The following is a 16,402-nucleotide window of genomic DNA, read 5'->3' on the forward strand; positions in this document are numbered from 1 at the left end:
TTGGTGAACTATTCCTTTAAACCGTCACATCCAGACTGACACGACTCCCAGTCAACGTTCTGCTGTTCAGTCAACTCATAACGTTTGGAGTTTGTTTACAGCACTTAAGCTTCTCCATTTTTTGGTGCATTAGTGCGGCAGAGTTACAGCGAACGAATAAGACAGAGATCGTTAGGGAAAGATCTGTTTCCATGTGTACACTAAATCTATTTTGATCGATGGTGAAGTCTCTACCAAACATGAACGGACATAAATGGTACATATTCTGCAAAAACAAAACCGCTGAAAAGCATCTTTGTGTATTATCCCCATTCTCTCAGCTCAGCTCTGACTTCATATTTACTGCAGCCTGCGAACGCCTCGGCACCGAGCAGATCCACAGATGCTCCTGAACACTGGAGCTGTGAGATAAGACAATCTCGATAATCAAATGGATCCGTTCTGCATTTAGGTCAAACCTCATCTGCACACACGCTCTATCAGTCTACAGCAGCGAGGTTACACAGCCGACACCAGGAGAGGCAAAGAGGAAACGACAACAACAGCAACAACAACACGGTCGAAAAGGACGAGGTCAGATTATCATCACAAAACACCAACGACTAGTTTCTAATTTTAAAGCTCCAATGATCCGTCATTTGGTTGATATAGGAAGTTAAAGTGAGTACAACCCTCTGAGCTTCAATTAAAATGAGTCATGTGGAGCTCTGTTATTAACAAACCAGCTGTTTACATTCACTGAAACACACTGTGTTCCCTTCCTTATCACTGCTATTAAATGTACATATGCATAATTACCACCGCTGCTGTATTTACAAGCTCCCACTCTGATCCAGGCTGAAAGTCGCTGCAGCATCAGAGGGAAGAGAGAAGAGAGAAGGAGGTGAGTGCAGAGGCAGGTAAACATCTGAGTGTCAGATTCTGCTGAGACAGGAGCTGCAAGACGGAGAGACGGGAAGATAAATGGATGAATGAAGAACGGGAGAGTCAGGAAAACTAAAACTGAGAGATGGATGATTGGATGAGAAGAGACAGGTTGGAGAACAGCGGAGAGAGACTCTGCTCTGGAAGAAACGGGCAAAAAGCTACGAGTTCATCAGAGTTTACAGTTTAAAGGCCAAACATGATGCTGAAGTCAGACTTCATCTCTCTGGATCCATCGATCACCACGTCGGATTTATTTTGTCAACAATTGGTCCAAAAACCAGGTGGAGAATTTACACCAAAAAATCAAAGTGAAGGAACCAAAAACTGAAAGATCCAGGAAACAAAAGTTCAAGATGCTTTCCACAGCTAAGGGGGCGTTCACACCGACCTTGATTGGTTGAGTTTTTCTGACCGTTTGATCTGAAGCGAATTCCCAGGTATGGAAGCTCCCCTGGACCACGGTCCAGACCAAGGACCGGAAAATTGGTCAGAACAAAAGAAGTGGTCTTGGTCTGGACCAAACTAAACCCTGGTTTGGACTTCTTTTATTTCCCCAATGGTTCAGACTGTCGTACCTTTAACTTTAATTTGGGTCCCCTACTTAGAAGCAGTTTCTGCTTCCTTGGGGTTCCCTTTCATGCACATCTGTCGTAATTGCTCATCTGTAAGACATTTTTTTCTTGCTAAGTAGATGAATAAAATATCTGAATCTGAACAGGAAGTTCCTGTGGTTAGCCTCCACATGTTAGCATACACGCTAAGACGATAAAGCCTTCGCTTGACAAGGACGTTTGTTCAAATCTGAACTAGGCTCTCTATTGGACAGGGCTTGGTTCTGCTGTTAGCAGCCATACCAGGATAATTATTGTTGCTACGATGCAAACTCTTCTTTCATTTGCCTAGATCACTACTTTGCTAACGAGCCAATCTGAGGAGAGCTTTGGTGACTTTACGACTTCGTCATACGCACGCCTGTTTACAAACCAATCAATGTCGAGTGTAGGGAGACGCAGCAACGTAGGTGATGAGGACAGGACGTCAATATGTCATAAACAGCTCATAAACCAACCGGACCAGATGTAGACGATGGAGCGGAAACACAAACCTGGGTTCAGACTGTCAGGTATGAAAACACTCTGAATGTAACTTTATAAACTTTTAGTTCAGAATCAGATATTGAGATAAAAATGTTTGAGAGAACTTTTATGTCGCAATAATAAACAGGGAATCTAGTACTGATATACTCTGATCTTTCTAACACCTGTTTAACACCTTGTCTCAGTACCCATACCCACTGGTATTTAGGACTGGGCTGTTTATACAGTCCACATGAGGAAATGAAGACATGTTTGTCATTTCGACCCTCGACGTACAAGTGTTGCGCTCGTTAAAGCTGCTTCATTTGGATTAATTACTGTAGGAGACGGAGCAGCTTGAAATGAGAGCGTCAACATGAAGGTGTCATGTAAAAACAATGACATGCACGGAGTGTGTTGAGTGTATTCAGAGCGTACAGTGGCGTAATCTACATGCTCTTCATCTCCCGCTGCAGACAGATGTGTGAGTGTGTGCAGATGAAGGAGGCTGAGCAATGACAGACTGACAGCTCAATGTCACATTTTGTCGCTTTGATTAAGTCGGCAGAAGGTTTCTGTCTTTCTTAAACAAGTAGCATTCAAATACATGTTTTATCATCTGTGTGTGTTTTCACTGAGGGAATCAATGATGGAGGAGGTAACACAGACACACACACATCCCAGCTACCACCACTCCTCCTCTTCCTCTTCCTCCGCCTCGTCCTTGTTCTCAGCTTCTCCTTTCATCATAATGGGCTCCTTTCTCTCCTAATGGCCTTCTTCTCACAGAAACGCCTCAGTTGATTTCACACAATATCACCGATGATTCACCAGAGGAGCCTGGTAATTGGGGGAAGTATTCCTATTCAAACACTACTTTAGTGGAAAGGCTCGCAGTGTGTGTCGCACCGTTCGAGTGTGTTCGAGGTGAATTGACTGACGGTTGTCAAGAATAATGCCAATCACACCGACTCTTTATCCCCAGTGCAATGTACCGGGCTTCACTTTAGCTAAGTGTTTTATGAAAAAATCTATTTTCAATGCAAAGAGTTCAGATTAGTGCTCATGTGAAAATGTCGGACAAATATGACCACATCATATGACTACAAATCAGCCACCTACTGGGAGACAAGTAGTAGGTGAATGGTCCTAATACCTTTCACCTACTTCCTGTCTCACAGTAGATGGCTGACAGTATAAAGGTAGACCTTTGTATTAAAGCTCCATACAGTATAAAGGTAGGTAGCTCTAGGTTCTATATTAAAGGGATATGCCAACATCACTTTATCAACATTTCAAACATGTTTAGGCGAGAAAGTAGCCGTTTAGATCAGCAGTGTGTCGTTAATTTGTCTAAATACCAGCTGTTTACAATTTTGTTCGGACGAATTCGGCGCTACTCAAGCTAGCCGTTGTGACCAACGCACTTCCGGTTACTTTCACAAAATAAAACACCCGTTGGCCTTTACATACAGAAGTGCTTTTACTTTGAAATAGGAAGCTAACCTACCCTCGATGTAGCTAGCTTGAACCAAAATAAACCGTCTTTGCTTGAACCCTTCATTTTGACCGATCTCGTCCCGTTAGCGGCATTTGACCGCTCAAGATGCCTTACCGGAGAGTTTTGTCAGCTCTGAGACGAAGATCGGCCCGTTTAGAGTTGCTGAAGAGTTTCTCTGATGACTTTAGGTGGAGGCAGGCTAACACTACCTATACACTTCCAGCGTTTGAGCTAAGCTAATTACGGGCGATACGGCTCTATCTCCCTTGTTACTGCACGCACAGTCGAAAGGATGGTGTCTATCTGCTGGTCATGGACTCGGGAGTGAGGCAAGACACGTAAAAAAAAAAAGTTGGTGTATCCCTTTAATACTGTGAAAGTATCAAAGCCTCAGTCCACAGAGAAATGCACACAGCCTGTATTCAGAAACGGAGCCTTAAAACCAGCCGTCAGGACTTCCTGTCACTTTGTGATGTCACAACTACAAGCCCCTGAATGCTGATATTAGCATAGAAGCTAACACTAGTATGTTATACCTATGCTTATAGTGACCATTATGAAATATTTGCATGCTGAAGTCTGGTGTAACATTTAATATGTTTGCATACACTAAATTAACATAGCATTTAGCATGTTAGCTAGTGGTAGCATGTAAAACTCAAATATAAAATCAGTGTGTTTTAAGATTTCTGGAAAATCTCTAGTCTTTGTAGTTGAATATGCAACTAAATGTCATGTTTCAGAGTGAAGCTAAGGTGACACGACCTTGTATGCATGTCTATATTTATCACATGTAGTGGAAACAAGGTAAACTGTTAATTGTGACGCTGCAGGGATTAAAACCCAAACTCACTCCTCCACATTTATCAGTTTCCACCGCATGAGGAAAGACATTTCTTTGGCAAAGTGTTCTGTACGAAGGAGAAGCAACAGAATCTAAATTTAACCTGATCTTAATTTAATTTTTACACCCCAGCTGTGAGTTCGCACATCTGAGTCTCTTCATAGAGGAAAAAAAAAACTCTCTTTCACTAAACTAACACCTCAGTCACAGGCTGTTTGCTTCTCCTTTTTGTTCCAGATTGTGTCTTTCTATTGTTATCAATGTCTCAGTTCACACCAGGCTTATCAAGACGCCTGATAACAGACTGTAAACACAGAGGTGTGATCAGTCCAATGAGACCAGATTATGAGGCGTGAAGACAAAAGTGTTTCCCACAGGCTGGGATGGAGCTTTAGAAGAGGAGAGGAAAACAAAAAAAGGAGACCGAACTAGTCTGAATGAGGAAATGTTGGGGTCGTGTGGTCCACACAGGTCGTCTGTTCTTCAGCAAGAAGAAGGTGAGATTTTAACTGTCAGCCCCAATGTGTGTTAACGGTTGAATGCTAGCGAGGGTTAGCCTCAGGGCTAGAATGTTTACCGTTGCTTGGCAACACCGTCTGCCGTGACAGTACTGATAAGCATCATCATCATCATCATCATCACTCAATATCAAAATAAGGGTATGTGTGATATTATTGAGGTGGATGATGATCTGTGTCGTCTTCACATCATCAGAGACTCTGGGCTGAACGGTGGTAACAACAAACATCCTGATGGCTGCAGCAGGTCAACCAGGGTGACACCAGCACTTAACTACAGCCATGTCTCAGAAAAACACTGTTTCATGTTCTGGTCATCCCCCTGTGTCTTCACCACTACATTTTAGCTTTAAAACACAGCTTTGCTACGTTTGCTCCCATCCACACCTCTCCGGGGGTTTACAGCACCTAAAATTAGGATTTCTGGAAACCTTTCACTTTTGTTGTCTAGACCTCGACCATCAGTGGTGGAAGCAACTTGAATGACTGACCTCATTGGTCTGGTCAACAGAGGATTTCTGCTGCAGAATCAGCCACGTCCACCATCACTGTTGTGTCACAATTAAAGCTCAGCACCTATCAGCTAGCAACCACCACAACCTTTTGTACCAGTTGTACCATTAGTAGGGGCACTGCATAGTGCCATAATATTTGGTTTGGCCATATTATATCTGTGACCCGATCCATCAAAATGAGTTACAGTGACCCAAATTTCAAAGGTGAAATTTTGGTATCAATGGAAAGATTAGAAAATAAGCTTTAAAATGATACCCTAGTCAAAGTCAGATGGTTTTCAATTAGGCTCTTTCAATCTCTTATTCCGTTCTAAAACCTGAGAAAATTGCATTTAAAGTTTTTGCCAGTGACTCTGGCATCTGTACCACGTGATTACACGCACCCTATACGGTCCCTTGTTGTCATAGAGGCACCATTCAATGACCCTCGGAAAGCAGAGAATCTCACAATTCAGATGCTGTTTACAGCTCGTCTCTGTCATAAACGGTTCAGAAGTTGTCATGTTTTGTAAAACATGTTCAAGCGTTGTGTCGATACTACATTTGGTTTAGCATCGTTGCTACGTTCGGTTTAGCATCAATGCTACGCTCTGTTAGTGTCGATGCTACTCGGTTTAGCATCTGTTTCTGTACCCGTCCCTTCTTGTCATAAAGGCACCATTCAATGACCGTCGGAAAGCGGAGAATCCCGCGATTCAGTTACAGTTTACAGCTCGTCTCTATCATGAACGGTTCAGGAGATATTTCATGTTTTCCACCGATGCAACGCTCATCTTCAGAGGGTTTAAGTTGCAGTCAACTTTAATCATCATTTTCGTGCCTTTTCTCAATTATCTGGACTATGAAACTTTGGGAGATTGTTTTTGAATGTCATTGCTTTGAAATTAGGATAAAAAACATTTTTTTGATTTTCTATGGGTTTTCCACATTATCAGCTGATTATCTAAAAATAGAACGTTGCGACATCCGACTCATTTTGATAGAATGGGTCACATCTATTCACCAATGCCAAGTATCACTCTTTCATTTTCAACTGCAAATACAAAGTTGTGGCACCAGAATACAAGAGTACTTTGTCGTTAAGTGCTGAAGTTGAAGGCAACTGGCCTTCTTCTGATTCCAGAAGACGTTCCGCCTCCCATCTAACCCTGACCCTAGACGGGGACACCTCCAAGGTGTTTGTCCAGACCAAGGGTTAAATACTGTACCTGGGTTTCCCAAACTAGTCTTTAGAAGTGAAGAAGCCTCTTAGATTAGAGGCGAAACGTCTTCAAGAATCAAAAGAAGTCCAGTTGCCTTCAACCTCAGCACTTAACGACTACAAAGACCTGGAGGACTGAGAAGCTTCACGGACGTAGAGTAGCCTTCTATTAATAACCCTGTTGGTCAGTCCGTCTGTTTGACAACTGCTGCCTCTCCTGTGAGGGACGCGACCTCTGCACTGGAGCACTGCTGCTGTGTTAAACTCTGCATGTTAACATCATCTGTTCGTGGTTTAGAATTGAATAAAATAACTTTATTGCCATTGTTAACAAGATTCAACAGAGCTTGCTGAGCTTATTCTTAAGGTGCAAAACAAACATTCATTTCTCATATGTATTTTTTCTGAGCTACTTGAACACTACACTATGGAGCTAAAAGGATGTATTGATATAAAGATAAAAACATATTATTGCTGTGTAGCCTCAGATACTATATAAATATATACTATATACACAAGGTGGGTGAAATAAATGTGAATATCTTGAATAGAAATTGAAAGACTTTTGACCTTTAATGCAATTTCCAGTTCTATCCTGTATTTCTAAAGACTTCCTTGAATGTGACCCACAGTCATGGAAGAAAACGCATCATATTTTAACATCTCACTGAGCTGCATTAAAAGCAGTGACCTCCGGATGATCTCATCCAACACTTCAGACTCATTACCTTGACTGTTGTTTCCAGTTAAACAACGCCTTGATGAAGAGTATTTACAGCGTTTAGACGTGGTTAAAGGTGCCGGGGAGTGTAATGAACCGCCGCCGTCTGATTGTGAAGAGCTCTTCAACGCCTCCGGGGTCGAGTGCAGACGTGCGTCACGAGGACGGAGTGAAGAAGATCCGTTCACGCTGTAAAAAACCACTACGACAGAGCGACCGCTCGGCTTCACAGCTCCACGTTTAACCGGCGCCGTGACGACGGCTGACAGACGATCACTTCATACCGTTATAATTAAGACAATTAATGAGAAGAAATTAACTTCACTCAGACAAACTTCACTTGGGTAAATGATTGGTAAATGAAGCAAATACTAAACAGTCATTTTCTGTCACTGTTATAAAGTGATGAATTATCCACAGCACAGAACAGCAGCAACTTCAAAACACTGAACTCAGTTATTATTATTATTATTATTATTATTACTACTATACAAGAGAAAAATGTACATCTCTCCAGCATTTATCTCTCTGGCTCTTTGGTTTGGCTATTTATAGGACTGAATACACAGGAACACACACCACCCACGTCGGTGCTTTACATTTAAGGTCGTGACTGTTTTTATTCTTTATTTTTTGGAGTGACCTCAAATTCAGAGAAGTTAAAGAACTGTGCTGTGGATTTCTGGGGTTAGTTGACTCTACAGTCTCACAGGACCTTCATAAACTCTCTGATTCAGTAACTGATTAAAAGAAGCAGCAGGTTGAACACAACTAATTCTCATTTAGTTTTTTCTGCTTCCAGTTTCTCTAATGTGAGGATTTGCTGCTGTTTTTGAGTCATGATCAACTGAAAACCTTTGGGCTTTGAACTGATGTTTGGACTCAGTGTGAGCGGCTCCTTTCTCTGTTTTCTGACAGTTTAGAGACCAACAATGCAATCGATTGTTTCACAAATTGATGAAAACATATTATTAGATTGACTTGACATCCTGATTATTCTATTTTAATACCATTTTTACCTAATCAATTTACACATATTGTAGTTTTGCTTTATTTGAGCTCAATAAACACAGATGTGTTCATGTAATTAACCAGCTAATCACAAACATTATTAGATCTTGGTCCAGATCTGCTCATTAGCTCAGTGACCTTGGTGAGATTTACTCATTAACTCCTCAGGCATCAACGTTTTGGTCGAAACAATCCAGCGGGTCTACAGAACTATTAAAGTTGGATACCCACAGACTGTGAGTGAAGTCATGCAGCTGAGAGTACACCTGGTACCTGGTACACCTCTGCACTGACAAGTACAAACAGAAATATGTGAAAAATCCAGCTGAGAGCTTGTGTGCAGGGCTGAGCCGAAGCCAAAAACACCAAACCTCAGGCTCTCAAACATCTGAGGCCCCGAGACTTTAAACGTCTGAGGGAGTTTTAAACATCCAGTGATGTTGGAATCAAGGTCACAACAAAAGTTCCTCTACAACAGAGGAACTAATAATATCTCAGTAAAAGTTCTGGCAGAGAGTGCAGCGGCCCCCTTCAGTCAATACAACTTTTAACAGTTGTATCGGAGCAAAGTGGAGAAAACAACTGAAAAGGCTGTGGAACTACTCAGAAGTCGATGCAAACTCATTTATCTTCAAACATGTTCGGCCCTGTGTGGGAGCAGCTCTGCAGCAGGAGGTCAGGAAATGTGCTTTCTGTGGCTGGAACTCTTTAGACCTTCACAGGCCACTCGCACAAAGACCACGGGCCGATCACACACCAATGGTGACACACAAATAGGAAAACGTATTTGTGGCTTTGAGGAGTGTAGAAATGATTGCATTTCATTTGAAGGAAAAGAGTTTTTCAAGTGAAGGGAACATTTATAAAGACGTTTATTTGACAAATTGCTGCATGTAGGAGACCCGTTGAGCGCCGCAGCTCTTTTTTTCATGGAGCTACTCTGAGAGAAGGAGTTTGGATTGGAAGATAATTTCATACAAAGGAAATGCAGAAGTTCAGCATTTGAAAATCACTTCAAAAAAAGCACTTCACACTAATGAGATTAGTACTGTGGGTTTGAATGGAAGCAGCTGGAAAGGATGTTGGTCTGTTCAGGTATTAACAGGCGCCTGTGGAAAAAGTTTCTTTGTCACCTCGATACAGAACTTCTCTAAATGGACTAACTTATCTAATTCATGATTATTTTGGTCTTTAGCAATCAATAAGATCCTCATACTGGAAAAGCTGGAACCAGAACACACTGAAGTTCTACTTACCGACCTATTCATCCAAGAATGAAGCCTCCAAACTGTGATTTACCAATACACGGGATTATAATGTGATACTGTGCATATCTACCGTTTAGTAGTGATTTGTACCTACTTCCTGTTGCTATCCACGACAAATATGCTACATTAACGTTCAACTCATTTGTCAGGAGCTTTTATCCAAAGCTGGTGCCAGGGGATCGGATGAACAGGATTTACTCTTTGTAGAGACAAGTCTTCAAGAGGTTCCTTGGGATCTACAGGGACGTCTTAGCTCTGGTAGCACCGTTGGCTCGTTTATTCAAGGCTGGCAAATTCCCAGGGAAGATTCCCTGCAGGAATACGGTGGCTGAGAAGGAGCAGAAGACTGAACGGCAGAGTTCAAGTGGATGGTGCAGAGACAGGAGTGTCTTTAAAGGCAGCATCAGTGACCTGGATTTGATTGGGGCGGCGACGGGGAGCAAGCGGAGGTCGACGAGCAGCAGAGTGACATGTGACCTTTTAGGTTTGAGGTTCACTCTTCATGAAAGGAGACCGACCAGAAGAACACCACAGATGACAAGGTGAGAGAAACCCACGGGCTGGAGCAAGGGCTGATGGGTAAGGCCCGATTCCTCTTGTGTTGTGTCGTGCAAAGCAACACAAACCGAGAAACAACACACAAGAGAGAAGAGATGAAGATGAGAACTTGATACTGATGTTGGGACGAAGAGGTTCAGCTGAAGGTGACTTTGTTTCATTCATGTAGAAATGGATCAAGTCTCAGCAGAGGTCATGGGGTCGTCTTCTGGGAAACGTCAGGTATAGTTTTGGGTCGTCTGCATAGAAGCAGATGTCAGATGTCACTGACTGCATCTAGACATGAAGGCTGCTATGAAACTACACTTCTTTATTACAGTTTAATGCTTGAACATGTTGAGCAGTGCAGTAGAACCAAACTGATGAGAAGAAAGCTGACTAAACACTGACTGGGGTGAACTCTCCCTCTCTGCCTCTCTGCCGTTTCTACAAGCTGATTCTGAACAGAAATGAAGTGAAACCAATGATCTCCTGGAGGGAAGGAAATCAATCTACATACTGATGGAACGGCAGGAGCATGATGTCTAAGTTGCAGAAAATGGCCTCAAATATATAAAGACAGTTTGACTTGTACAGTTTAGTTGGTGGAAAGGAGGCAAAACAAGGTTGTAGCTTTGGAAAAAAGACAGACAAAAAGGTTTGTTGATGTGATGAAGTTTGATATCCACCTTTCTGAGCCTGAGTGGAGTTTATACAGCAACTATACAGGATTTCCACCTTAACTCTGCTACATTTTCACCTTATTTAACCAGCTCTAGAGTGCTAGTTCTGGTTAAATCAATGACTTGTAACTAGTTCCAGGGAGAGTGAAGCGTCTCTTGGCTAAAAACCAACCTCGTAAGATCAGAGCCTCCGACCCGTCCCAGCTCTCGTCTCCATGGCGACGCCGCCACACAAACGTAACGCGCTAACCCGTAATCTCTTGTTGATGAAAGATAAGACTACACAGATATACACATGGTAACATGGTAGATTAGGGCTGGGACGATATGCGATTCTACGATATTGCCGATTCTCTCGATTTTTGGTCTGCAGTTTTTACATTTATCTGCACACAAATACTGTAGGAGCCTATAAATTAACATACTCCATTATAAAGTGAACTTAAACCCTTTTCAAAACCTGTACTCTCTGTATGTAAAAAAGGCTAACTAATGCACATTGCACAATATAAAAATAAAAAAAAATCAAAAAAAAAAATCGATTTTTGAAAAAAAATATCGATTTAAAAATCGTCAAAAAAGATATTGCGATATTTATGTGAATCGATTTTTTCTCCCACCCCATGGTAGATGATAAATAACGTTATCCACCGCTCCATGGATTGATTTCTCACCGGCTTCGTTGGAAACTAATGATGCACGTGGAGGAGAGGAGGGTTAGAGACACAGAGGAGGAGAGACCAGACCTGGAGAGTTCAGCTTTAAATAAACCAGTTGAATGTGGACAGGGAGGTGTGTGTGTGTGTCTGTGTGATTAGTCGTGTAATTCAATGTGACTTTGTGTGCGACCCAGTGTAAACTCTGTCTCAGAGCTGAATAAAGATGGATGTCCTCTCTCTAACAGACACAGTTCACAGGAAGCTGTGTGTAGAAGTGGATGTGAACAATGACCCGCAGCTGGTGTTTATTCAACATGTAGGTTTTAAAAGCCTCATCACAAAACCAGTTTAAACAACATAAATGTTGATCATCTCGCTGCTTCTGTTTCTTCACCCGTCAGGTTTTATTCTTGGGGTGTTTTGTTCGGTCTGATTTAATTGGACTCTGGTTCATTTCCCCTCGTTGGTACAGTTCAATCAGACAAATCTGAACACAGCAATTGTGTTTGATTGTAGGTTTAAAAAAAAAAAAAAAGTTTCAGTTTCACCACCTTTATCCAGAATCATAGAAAAACGTCCTGAGTCATGGCTAAAAAGAAAAGTTTTTAAATATTATATTATTTACAAATATCAACTATGGTTCTAGCACTCGACTAATCTGTATCAGAGGTTCAACAATTTACCGTTTAACAATCATTAACTTTGATTATTCAAAATGCCCTGAGTGCAGCTCTGTAGGAAACTCGTGGAAAATCTTAAAGGGACAACGAGGAGTTTTGGAAAAGCGAAGCGTTTTCACACTACATGTATGAGCCTCCGCGCGCGCCATACATTTCTTTGACCGGCGCAAGACAGACTCATGTTTTCATTCATCAAGAATTAAAGTCAGAGGTTTGAAGACGATCACATACCGTCGTAGTTCCCACCATAAACGGCGATTCGGCTGCGTTATTCTCATGACTCGCCACGAAACCAAAAGTAAAGAAACGCTGGTCGGCTCGACCAGCATTTCCACCACCACTAATAATAACAAAATAACCATAGAGACAAAACGATATATTTATCTAAAATGGGCCCATTAACAAGTGGTAACGTAGATTCATCCACATTAATATGAGACTTTTTTATAACCAAATAGAAAATCCTCGTTGTCCCTTTAATACAACAAATGAACCTGTAGAAATGAGATCAAACCACAACACTAACAGTATCTTTCTCCAGTGGATCAACCAATGACAGGACGGACAGGACAGTCTGGAGTTCACCTGTAAAGTCTGAAGACACCAAAACAGTCTGAAGATCGGTTCTTCTCATCGCCAACGCCGAGACGGGTCGAACTTCTAAATAAGACGGATTAACTGGAGTTGATTGAAAGGACCCGTTAAGACCGACAGGAACCTTTGAGGAGGAAACCTGGGCTCCGTCTGACAGGTCACAGCTGCTGCTGAGTGACAACAGCCTCAAACTGTACAACTCCTTTATGTGGCGCAGAGAGGAGTTAAAAAAAACAAAACACGCCAGGTCTAATGAGTGTCAGAGCTCCACAGCTGGATGTTAATGAGTCGCTGTCTGCAGCGCTGATAAGAACATCTGAGGAGCAGAGAGGATCAAAGCTGCAGCACCGGCTTCCCCAACAACCAGGAGGAGGAGGAGGAGGAGGAGGAGGAGGAAGAGGGGGGGAGATGGTTTTTAAAACTTCACAGCGATTACTGTGGAGTGTGATGTGAGGTGAGCCCGAGGCCGTCCGGGCAGCACAGAACAAACCGGTTTGTTTAGCAGAACAGAGAGTGAAATGAAAGTTTAAACCCAAACACAGAGAGGAAGGAGAGCGACATGGAGACGCTGCAGAGCAGAGGAAGGTTTCTGCTTCAACTGCTCTGGACTCCAACGAAACAGTGTTTTTTTTACTTTCTGTTTGTGTTCTTGTAGAATTTTGTGTTGTATCCTAAAATATTGCAGTTTTCCACCTCCATGATTATTATTGTTTTAATCCATGACGTCCTGTGAGCTTCAGGTCCCTCTGACTCATCCATCACTTGTTGTCTGTGCCACTGGGTGAAACTAATGTTGACAAAGTGATGGTTTATGATTGAAAGTCCGTCCGTTGTGTTGTTTGAAATTTACCGGATGCTCGGTGTGCTTGACATCCTGTGTGGAGAGATGTAATCACTGTAGACTGATGCGTGATGCACTGCGGAGATGCGCCGCATTGCACACAGTGGAAATACCGTACTCTGATTGACTTGAATGGGAGCAAACTGCTTCAGCGTTCGGATGTCGGAGTCAATGGAAATGGGGGGTTACAGCTGATTGCGAGGTGAGACGTTAATACAGTGTTTTTCAACATTGGGGTCGCCTGAAATGTCTAGGAATTGATTTTTTTTTAAAATGACTGATAAAAATATTCTTTTGACTAATTATTATTCTTTTTTAAATGTATAATTAAAAAAACACCACATAATCTTAAACAGCTGTATTCTATACTTTCACTTTCTCGACAATAAATCGAATTCAAATAAAATGCAGCATATAAAAATATCTGATTTGACACATGACTGACGGCCGAGATCACATGATTGTACGTGATCGGGGGTCGCCAGAAATTTGTGATGTCAAAATGGGGTCATGAGCCAAAAAAAGTTGGGAACCACTGCGTTAACCGGTCAGCTGGGTGGAAAAGTGATGTTTGTATCTTAATGCAGGATTCTCCAAGTCTGACTGAAGGATTTTTACATTTAAATAAAGCTGGTCTGTTTTTAGATGCAGGTTTCCACACTTTGGCTGAATAAATAATTAAAACTCACTCATTAACAGCGTTTTGGTCCAGAGTGACCTACAGAACACGTCACCCACACACTTCAGAATAAAGATTATATTTGTGTGTATGTGTGTGTTTGGGCTGTGTTAATTGGTTGCTTGTGTTATGTGGAGTCAAGTGAAGTCACACGACTCCTTTGAGTTCACACAAACCGACCACGTTTCCTAAAATACATTTGTTGGATCATAATGTTTTTGTTTTATTTCTGTACAAATGTTGGTTATTATCTCTGTATTTAAAATCACATGTTTTAACTGAGCTTGTGTTTGTCTTCTGTTTTACTCACCTGAAGGTTTTTATTTTTTCTGTATCATGACTGTAAAACAGTTTCATTTAATATCTGTGATGCACTTCTTTTCAAAATAAATCTACACAAGTTAAGTTTATTATAATCAATATAGTTATAATGATCGTCAAAACTCTGATAGAGGTGCACACACACAGAGACAATATGTACACTTTTATTTTTTGTGTTAATAAAAAGTAAGATTATTTATATGTGTGGAAGTTGTTTGTACTTAATTAAATCTTCTATACAGGCTGAGCTGCTGTTGTTGTTTCTGTTTCCAGATAAAAGAAGAAAAGAAAATGTGTCAACACGGAGATAAAAAAGAAAAAGACGTCGTGATGAGAAAAAACAAATGAATGTTTATCCTCAGTCAACAACAGAGTGTGTCTCAGTGTGATTTAACGTGTGATGTGACCTCTGACCTTCAGCTCCGTGGCGACCTCTACGTGGTTGTCGTAGACCAGCACGTTGGCGATGAGCTGCTCCTTCCTCTGAGAGAAGCAGGCCGGCCCCTCCATGGCGCCCGGCTCCACGATCACTTTGAGCAGAGTGCGAGGACACGACGTCCCGTCCCACACCTGACAGACAAGACAACAACGTCTCAAAGGCTGTGGTGCATTCACTGTACCATTAATACCATCGGAGACTGGAGCGTCAACAAACCAACAACCTCTTTTTCTTTGTGCTCCGTAAATGTTTGAATCTAAAAACACATGAGCTCCACTGTCCTGAGGTGGACGTATAAAGAGACAGATATGAGTGACTCAGCACTTAAAAGGATAGTTCAACGTTTAGTCAGATCCTCCTCTCACCATAATCCCTATAGTCATAGCGGTATAGGTTCATCACCTTTAAAGGGACAACGAGGAGTTTCTATTTGGTTATAAAAAAGTCTCACGTTAATGTGGATGAATCTATGTTACCACTTGTTAATGGGCCCATTTTCGATAAATATATGGTTTTGTCTCTATCGTTATTTTGTTATTATTAGTGGTGGTAGAAACGCTGGTCGAGTCGACCAGCGTTTCTTTACTTTCGGTTTCGTGGCGAGTCATGAGAATAACGCAGCCGAATCGCCGTTTATGGTCGGAACTACGACGGTATGTGATCGTCTTTGAACCTCTGACTTTAATTCTTGATGCGCGCGGAGGCTCATAAATGTAGTGTGAAAACGCTTCACTTTTCCAAAACTCCTCGTTGTCCCTTTAATTATCGGTGCATGTTGTTTTGAGATCAGCGGAGCAGAGACGTGAGCTGCTCAGTGAACACAATGGAGGTGAACGGTACAGGTCCCCTGTCCCTCATCAAACTCATCAAATACACAATCCAACAACTCCACAACGCTCTGGTGGACAAGTTGTGACCTGCACATTCACCACGCCATGAAATAATCATGTAACATTATGACACATGAAGCAATACCTGGAACTACTTGCGCTTTTGAAATCCCTCCGCCCAGCAGCCATGTCAGGAATGTAGTTCCAGCTGCATTTCCCTCTAAAACAACTCTGTGTGGTAACGTTGTGTTATTATCTCATAGCGTGGTGAATGTGCAGGTCACAACTTGTCCACCAGAGCGTTGTGGAGTTGTTGGATTGTGTATTTGATGAGGGACAGGGGACATGTACCGTTCACCTCCATTGTATTCACTGAGCAGCTCACGTCTCTGCCCCGCCGATCTCAAAACAACATGCACCAATAACTAAAGGTAATGAACCTACTGCTATGACTATAGGGATTATGGCAATGGGTGAATTTGCCAAAATGCTGAACTATCCCTTTAAAACTTGGGAGCAATCAAACAGCAGCTTCCTGACCAGACGGACACATTGAG

At 42.0% G+C, this 16,402-nt stretch overlaps 1 protein-coding gene across 1 annotated transcript in view; it reads right to left on the bottom strand.

Moving 5' to 3' along the window:
- Positions 1–16,402, bottom strand: part of pot1 (protection of telomeres 1 homolog) — a 107,923-nt gene that overhangs the window by 26,550 nt on the left and 64,971 nt on the right. Inside the window, exon 10 of the mRNA XM_085780190.1 lies at positions 14,991–15,146. Within this exon, the coding sequence (XP_085636316.1) occupies positions 14,991–15,146 (156 nt within the window). The remainder of the gene's footprint in view (positions 1–14,990; positions 15,147–16,402) is intronic.

Source organism: Trachurus japonicus, chromosome 6 (assembly GCF_045865225.1).
Source record: "Trachurus japonicus isolate A0001 chromosome 6, Traja_1.0".
NCBI classification, from domain to species: domain Eukaryota; kingdom Metazoa; phylum Chordata; class Actinopteri; order Carangiformes; family Carangidae; genus Trachurus; species Trachurus japonicus.